A 9,058-nucleotide genomic window follows, 5' to 3' on the forward strand; every position below is an offset into this window, starting at 1 on the left:
AATCCAAGTCTTAAGCTAGAACAAAGAAGTAGGCCTCAGGCATGAATATAACTGTGGTAAGACAGGGAAGCAGGCTGTAACACTGGGAAAACCTCAAGGGAAGGTAACCAAGAACAGTGGAACATTTCATAGGAACCCACTTTAAATGATATAGATCCACTTGAAAATCACTCTGCATACGCATTCTTCTCAAAAATGTAGTTTTACCATGTCACTGTGCCCTACCCTGTCATTAGCAACTATTTCAGGTTAACTATTTCTCACTTGCCATAGCCCCACACTGAGGCTTGAGGAATGTTAATCCAGCAAGTGTCCTCTGATTCAGGGATAATGCCGCCCTCCACCAGGAATGTGTCCCAGGGCAGTGAAAGCCTGAAATCTTACATCCAGTTCAGCTTTCTGGAACTTGCATTCTTTTGCTCAGGTTTAGGGAAAAGAAAAAGCCTATATATTTCATAAACTGGTCTTTATAATTTTTCACTCGACATGGCCTTTAGATAACATTAATAACATAATAATAATAGCATTAATATTTTAATCTCTGGAGGTGGAGACCTGCTAATCATGCCCTCAACCTGTGTGTTACGTGACTGAAGGTGCAGGTTAAATGGAGTTACCTCATCCAAGGCCTGACACATGCTTGCTTGCTTTCTTTGGTTATTTTAAAGCAGCCAACCTCATTTAGCCCCAGATAGACTGAAGTCCATATGTACCCAAGTGTCATGAAACATTAAATGTTTAGCCTCTACCTCCTGAGACCTGAGGCTGCCCTGCTCTGCTTGTGTATAGTGGGTAAAGGAGGCAATATTCAAGGATTCAGCCATACTGAAAAAACGCCACATATCCTGAACTACTCTAATCTACCTTACAAAAATTTTCATTCAAAATGAATATAATAGATTTATGAAATGACAAGGAAGAAAATTCTCTATGGGAGAACACCTGGGTATGAGTTCTTGGAAAGGATCAAATTGACTATTTTAAGCATTCAATCTGTTTTTGATTGATTGCTTTGTTCTTTCTGACTCCAACTCACTAACCCCTCCCTCAGCATTTCCCTTACTCCCCTAGCCTTCTGCTATGAGTAGGTGGGCCTGTCCTAGATATATCTCCAACCTGGCACATCAAGTCTGTGAGATTGGGTGCTTCTTCCCCTGCTGTGGTCCCATGAGGCAGAGTAGCCAGATGAATAAATCATACATATAGTCAATTGCCTGAGATAGACCACTTAACCATGTTTGGGACTATGTGAAATCAAGCTGCATTAAAGCTATGTACCATCCTGGTATTTCTTGGATACAAGATAAATTTTTAGTCATGATCTTGTAGTTGGGCATTGTCCCTATTGCTCTACTGGAGTTTCCACCTGGCTAAAGTAGGTGGCTACTTCAGGATCAATTTCCCCTAAGCTAAGAGTAACAGATAAGTTCAACCCCATATTATTGGGTACCTGCCTTATCTCAGTTTTATGTCTGATCCTGGAGATTCCCCAACTACCCCTCCCTGTCAGATTTCCATTCATTCTCATGGCCAATTTGCATCTTTGCTTGTTTCTGACCACAACTGGTCCTGACCCTAAACATTATGCTCCCCATCCTCTCTCCCACCCCATTTCCTCCTACCATCTGCCTCTGATCAGTATTTTATCCTCCTATGTGAGATTCAAGCATCCTCATTTGTTCTTTCCTTTTTGTTTAGCTTCTTTGTGTCTGTAGAGCATAGCATGCTTATCCTGTATATTGAGGCTACTATCTACCTTTTAGTGAGTATATACCATGTATATTCTTTTCTGACCGGGTTATCTTACTCAGCACATTCTCCTGTGACATCTATTGGCCTCCAAAATTTATTCTGCCTTTGTTTCTAATGGCTGAATAATATTCCATTGTGTAGATGTGCCACAATGTCTTTGTCAGTCTTCAGCTGTGACCATCTCTGGCTGCTTACAGTTTGTGACTATTAACAGAAATCTTCTATAAACATAGTTGAACAGGTGTCTTTGTGCCATGACAAAGCATGTTTGAGGTCACCAGGGATTGTACATTACATTGGGAGAGAACTGCACTCAGGGCAGCTTAACTTGCCCCAGAGGGTTCATCATGTGAAGAAAATAAATGGCTTATCTGTATAGTTCAGGACACACAAGTCTGTTTAAGATGAGAGAAGAAGGGCAAGAGAAATGAGGGTCCCCTGAGATAGAAGGATGCTCCAGGAAGCTTGATTTGCCCCAGGGGTCTTAGGGAGCAGAAAAGATGTGAGAGGGAATGGATGCTTACCTGTATGGTTTCTGATCCACAGGTCTGCTGAAGGTGTTAAGAGATTGCATATTCAGAGGGAACACAGGATGCTTAGGGCAGATTAGGAGGCCTGAGAGGACTCAATGAGCAGGGAAGATGGTGGGGAAGGGAGGGTTACCTGAATGGTTCAGGTTCCCCAGGTCTGATGAAGGTGGGAGGAATGGTTGTGGAAAGAATGAAGGAAGCCTTTAGTAGAAGAAGGCTGTGGAGGGCCTCAGTGCATTCAATATTTAGATAACAGTTTAGAGCTCCAGTTATGGTTCCTGCTTCTAAACATTATTTAAGTAAAATTTTATCAATTTAATACAATATACTGTTCCATTGATATTAGTAAAACCATAATTGTTTCCCAGAAAAGTGTCAGATTCGTGTGTGAGTCTCCTGTTACAGTTTAGAGTAGGAGTCACAGGGACATTATGTCAGATTGTGCAAATTTCAGGGGAGATGTGTTTAAATGGTGCTTATATGTTACCAGGAGGACCTTGAAGGAACTGTGGCAATGAGAAAGACAGATATCCAGTAATCTGAATTACAGGGTTTGTAATGTCACCAGACCAGGAATTGGACCCCTGCCTGGTTTATGTAATTAGTGGGGGGTGAGGTGTGGAAAGGCTTGCTGAATTTGTTTTAAATGAACTATTTTTTCCTTTGGATATTTCCATAGCATCTGCATACCTAAAAGTCATGATGAGCTTCAGGGCCCCACCAACACTCCAGCAGCTGGCAAGAAGAAGCCTTCTTAAAGATGAAGCCTTGGCTATCTCTGCTCTGGAGGACCTGCCCTTGCATTTCTTCCCACCACTCTTCAAGGATGCATTTACCAGCAAACAACCTAACATCCTGAGGCAGATGGTGGCAGCATGGCCCTTCCCCTGCCTACCATTAAAAGCCCTGAAGAAGACTCTCCACCTGGAGTCTTTCAAAGCTGTGCTAGATGGCCTTGATTTGCTGATGGCACGAAAGGATCGACCCAAGTAAGTAAAACCTTGGTAGTATAGGAGGAAGTTTGTATGAATGGAAGTGAATATAGTATTGAAAATGTCCAAAGTTAATCAGAGGATTCTGATTGTAGGAGTCAGTATCTTCTAGAATGGAAATGAAGCAACAGAACGGTGGTGTATGTAGGACAGCTGAGAAGAGAAATGGCCAATATGCAGTGAGTCTCTCCCTGCCTCTTCCCCAGCACTAGAAGTAGAAGCTGTGTGTTCAAAGAATTTATTTAGAAGAAGTTGAATTATGGGTGATGCAGATTACACTTTTTGTCTACTGCCATATGATCTTCTACTTTACTCACAGGAGGTGCAAACTACAAGTGCTTGATTTAAGCTATGCCCACCTTGACTTCTGGAAGGGTTGGGCTGGAAGACAGCATATGGACTCTTCTCCAGATGTCGTTGGCACCAACCAAGCTATGGGAAATCATCCCATTCTAGACAAGAAACAGCCCTTGACTGTATTGATGAATCATTTCTTCACATACCACCATCCCTCTAATTATCTAAAGTATTTTTATCAGTGGGCCAAGCAGAGGAAAGATGTGATACAGGTCATCTGTAAGAAGTTAGAGTTTCAGGACTATCCTACCTGTGACCCACGGGATGTTTTGGAGGTTTTTGATACAGACTCAATTCAGGAAGTGGAAATAAGGACACAGTGGGACATTCACACCCTAGCACTGCTAGCCCCTGGCCTGGGCCAGATGAAAAACCTCCAGAAACTCACTTTCAAGGAAATCTATGTACCTGTGCATTTGTCTGGGGACCTAGAGATGGAAGCCTGTTGTTTTACAGAGATCTTTTCCCAGTTCTCCAAACTGAATAAGCTCCAGCATCTCTATTTGAATGATGTCTACTTCTTGAATGGTCGCCTAGACCAAGTGCTCAGGTAAGAAAGAACAGTGAGCATTACCCTGGGGTGAGCAAAGTATTTTGTTGTTGGTTTGCTTTACATTAAACATCAGTTTATATAGTGTTTTGCCAGCCAGTGTTAAATGTATATAAATGTGAGCTTAGAATAATTGATATAGTACTTTATGCTGCTATTGCATCCTGATTTCTCATTTTAATAAATTCAAACTGTCATGACTGTGTCCATGAATTAGAAAAGGTTTCTTGAAAAACCCAGATCACAGGAAAATGGATCTATAAAAGGTATGAGATCTTATACCACATGTCCTCTCATGTCAACTCTGTCCTCAAAAGTATATGAACCGTTTCCATCTTCTTTGACTTCCAATGGTTCAAAGGAAATTTGAGCACAGTAGATGGGAAATGAGTGAATGACTGTGGTCATAGAGAAACCCTATGAACAGAACAGAGGCTGTGTGTGGAAGCTGGAGCACATGGTGACAGAGCTGAGGATGGTTCTGAGTGGTTCCCAGTTGATTCTACTGTGTTCTCATGCTTCCATCATCTGTCTCCAAACATGTTTTCTGTTTACCAGCTGAGAGGGAACTGTAGAGCTGAGTCAGTAGCACACACAGTGATAGCTAATGTCCTACCTAGAAGAACATGACATTAAATCATTAGCCATTAATCATGGAGCTTCCTGCCTTGACATTAATAATGGTCTGAGAATGACCTAGGAATAAGGTGACTCTGCTACCTTGAAGTTACAGGTTATCTTCTGCCACTATTGATTTTGAGTGATGTAAAGTTCTTACCTTTCTCTTTCTCTCTAGGTTTTTGGAGAGTCAATTAGAGACCCTTGCTATCACTCACTGCTTGCTGTCACAATCAGATATGAACTATCTGTCCCAGTGTCCAAGAATCCAGAAGCTCAAACACCTGGACCTGAGTGGTATCACCTTCGTACATTTAAATGATGCATTTCCAGGAAGCCTGCTACAAAGACTGACAGCCACTTTGCAGACATTAAAATTGAAGGGCTGTATGATCACGGACTCGCAAATGAGTGCCCTCCTGCCTGCACTGAGCCAGTGTTCCCGGCTCACTGAAGTCAATTTTGGGAAGAATGTCTTGTCCATGGGCAGCCTGAAGAAGCTGCTGCAGCATACATCCAACCTCACAAAGCTGACCCTGGTGAAGTACCCTCCCCCAGATGAGATCTATAATAACATGGGTCTTCTTCTTCCAGACAGATTTATACAACTTTATTCTGAGCTTATGGACACTGTCCCGAACATAAGGCAGCCAAAACAGGTCTGCTTTGTAATTAATATGTCTAGATTGTTAGGCTCTTTATCTATAGTTTGGAGGCCAGGCAATGTTCTTGTTGGGGATATATAAAGTGAGGTCTTTTCTGGGCTCTGAGAAATGGAAGGCAGGTGTCAAGTGATTGATTAGAGGCATTGGCCCTGTGTATTTAACCATTTCTGGATGGACTTTGGAAAGATAATTATTTCATTTCATTTTAATTCTAATAAAAATCTTCAGATTTAAAATAACTTTGTAGACATGGAGAACCATAAGCTTATTTTCAGCCTTATGTCTACAGGAAAAACACACCATTGGAGAGCAGCAATATATGAAATTTGTATAGCTTTCCTCCCAGCACTTTCATAGAATGAGGGATGCTAGAGGAAGCACAGGAGATAAAGAAGACATTATAAAGAGCATAATGCAATTAAATAGGAGGACTCTGTGTCATTCTGCCTCTGGATGGCATCCACATTTTGGCTGTCCTCTTAGATACTCTTCTGCACTGTATGGACACATTTTTATAAAATATAATTCTGACTTTACCCAGGAGTCTCTTTGTATTAGAGTGTTATGATTTTTAAGCTGTGTCTCTTTCTTGGGGAGGTCCTGCAGCCTGATTTGCTCTTCTCCCACAACCATTCGAAGTATAATTTGTCATACATTCCAATAATCAGTTCTGAATATGAGCATTTTTGTTTTGTTTTACTGAGTTAGTTTTTTGACAAATTCATACTTGGGTATTGTGCTTACCCTGGGCCAATAATCATGTGTCCCCTTGTCTCTGCCCCTTCCTCCTCCTGGATTTTTCAGAGTAAATAATGACCCAACATGTTCTTTCCCCAGAAAGACTTTATAATCTTATGACTCATGAGACCCTATCCTAAATGCTATATGGAATCATTTGGACATATGGCTCAAGGGCATACAAAGCTTGGAGCTCTTCCAGAAAAGGAGGGGTTGATTCCCAGTACCCACAAGTACCTGTATCTCCAATTACAGCTGTCTGACATTTTCCTCTATTCTCTAGGAACACTTGAGTCACCTACACATGCTAAAACACAAACTCATTTATCTAATTAGAAACAAATTGAAATAAATATTTTAAAATGTAAGTTAATGCATCAAAACAAACATTGGTTAATTTCTTCATACATTGGTTAAACATATTGCGATCACTTTTTACAAAATACAAAAATCTAAAGGTAGTTTAGCTGGTGATGGACCTGTGTAATCTTCAGGACAGAGGCTGAGGAATATGTGTTTGTGCTTAATGGCTATGGTTCCAACTCAAGAATGAATATGTTCTCTGGATGAGGATTTTATAAATTCTATCCATGTCCTCCATGAAGAAGGATGACGTTTAGTGCATTTAGGAAGCAGGACACAACTTTTTACTCTTGAGAAATGATAATACATACACAGAAATCTCATCCCAGTCCCTGCTGTCTTGAATGCCTCATAACAAAAGCTCCACAGCAATGTTCTCTTGCTGGCTGTCTCTCTTTCCTTGTCATTATGTCTCTCTCTATCTTTGTCTTCTTTCTTTTTCTCTCTATCTCTGTCACTGTTTTTCTCTGTTTCTCTGTCTCTTTGTCTCTTTCTTTGTGTGAGTGTGTGTGTGTGTGTGAGTGTGTGTATGCGTGTGTGTGTGTATGCGTGTGTGTGTGTATGTGTGTGCATGTGTGTGTGTGTATGTATGTGTAGCTCTATAGCTCTATATCTTGCCTGTCTGGAACTCATGGTAAGAAGACTAGCCTCCAGGTCATGATATTCACATGCAATCTGAGTGTGGGGATTAAAAGTGTGTACTACCAGAGCTGGCAGAATAGCTGTTCCCTAGCCCAATGAAAGCCCTGGATGCAGTTATCAGTACTATGAAAGAGGAATCCAAAAAAGAATGGAAAACAGGAAGCCAAGCTGTAGTCTGGGTACAGAACAAGTATAGAATGTATGCTTGAAGCTTCTCTACATTTTGAGCCATCACTGATTTGAGAACCAACTGTGATGTAAATCAATTATTTTTTGTTTTAAAAACTGGGGATTTATACTGGGAGACCCAGAAGTATCACTTCCTAGCACATTCCCAAAAGATGTTCTACTATGCCATAAGGACACTTCATTAATAATATTCATGGCAAGTTAATTTCTAATAGGAATCACAAGAAACCTAGATGTCCCTCAAATGAAAAATGGATAAAAAATGTGGTACATCTACACATTGGACTACTATTTAGAGATTAAAATCAAGGATATCAGGAATTTTGCAAGGAAATTGATTCAAATAGAATATAAGATAGTGAGTGAGGTAACCTAGACACAAAGACATGTATGCTATGTACATGTATGATAAGGGGCTTCTTTGAAATGGCTCAGCAAGTAAAGTTGATGCCTGCATCAGCATCATCACCCGACTTTAATCTCTGAAAAGAGGGTGCTGATTCCATAAAATATACACTTGACCTCCATGAGAGTGTCATGGAATGGTCACATGCACCAAATCCCAAAACTAAGAAAAAAAACTTTGCTTTTATTTAACTAAAACAAAAATCTGTCTCCAGTTCCACCAACCTATTGCCCTTTGCTAGCTTCCATGTGGTCCATCCAACCACACAATGCAAAAATGTAAAATACAGGCAGGCAGACAGGCATCCATATAGGGGAAACAAAAAGAAAGAATGTTAGGACTTTTTAATCACATCTGCATTCAGACACTGTTTCACAGGCCAACTTTGAGGCGCCAGAGGCAGGCAGATCTCTGATTTCAAGATCAGCCTCTTCTACAAATTTCAGAAAAATAGGTGCTACACATAGAGATCATGTTTCAAAACAAATATCAACAAAAACCATCAATAACAACAACCACAATAAGAACAACAACACAAAGTCAAAAGTACTTCATACAACAAGAAACAAACAAATTAAAAAGCAAAACTAACACAAGAAGAACAATGAAGTTTACATGTGAAATGGTGGGTATCATGGCCTTTCCCTAAATATTTAAAATAACTTTGTTCATATTCCTGGAGAGCCCCCACTTATCTTCCTGTGCCTCATTGCTGCTCTGCCAAAACGCTGGGAGTTCATTTTGCATCATTAAGTGGTTTCTCCATTTATGCACATCCAAACCTTCTAGATAGGAGACGAAATGGATAATTTTCTAGATACTGCATACCAACGTAAAATCAGAATCAAGTAAACTATCTAAACAGACCCATAACACCTAAGGAAATAGTAGCAGTCATTAAAAGTCTACAAATGAAAAGAAGCACAGGGACAGACCGTTTTAGTGCAAAATTCTTTGACTTTCAAAGGAGACATAATGCTAGCACTCCTCACACAATTCCACAAAATAAAACAGAAGAAACACTACCCAATTCATTTCATGATGTCACATTTACACTGATAACTAAGACACACAAAGACCCAACAAAGAATGAGACTTTCAGTCCAATTTTCTTATGAATGTTGATGCAACAATACTCAATAAAATTCTGACAATCCAAATTCAAGAAGATATCAAAAAGATCATACACAATGATCAAGTAGGTTTCATCCCAGGGATGCAGGGAATGGTTCAATATACTGAAACCCATCAACGTA

General features: G+C 40.2%; 1 protein-coding gene across 1 annotated transcript; it reads left to right on the plus strand.

The window, feature by feature from the left end:
- Positions 1 to 2,984: 2,984 nt before the first annotated feature.
- LOC117708390 (PRAME family member 12-like) lies at positions 2,985 to 5,545 on the plus strand. The gene is made up of 3 exons (XM_034501982.2): positions 2,985 to 3,271; positions 3,594 to 4,181; positions 4,978 to 5,545. The coding sequence occupies exons 1-3, from the start codon at positions 2,985 to 2,987 to the stop codon at positions 5,543 to 5,545; spliced, it is 1,443 nt and encodes a 480-aa protein (XP_034357873.2).
- The last annotated feature ends 3,513 nt before the right edge of the window (positions 5,546 to 9,058 follow it).

Source organism: Arvicanthis niloticus, chromosome 5 (assembly GCF_011762505.2).
Source record: "Arvicanthis niloticus isolate mArvNil1 chromosome 5, mArvNil1.pat.X, whole genome shotgun sequence".
Lineage (NCBI taxonomy): Eukaryota > Metazoa > Chordata > Mammalia > Rodentia > Muridae > Arvicanthis > Arvicanthis niloticus.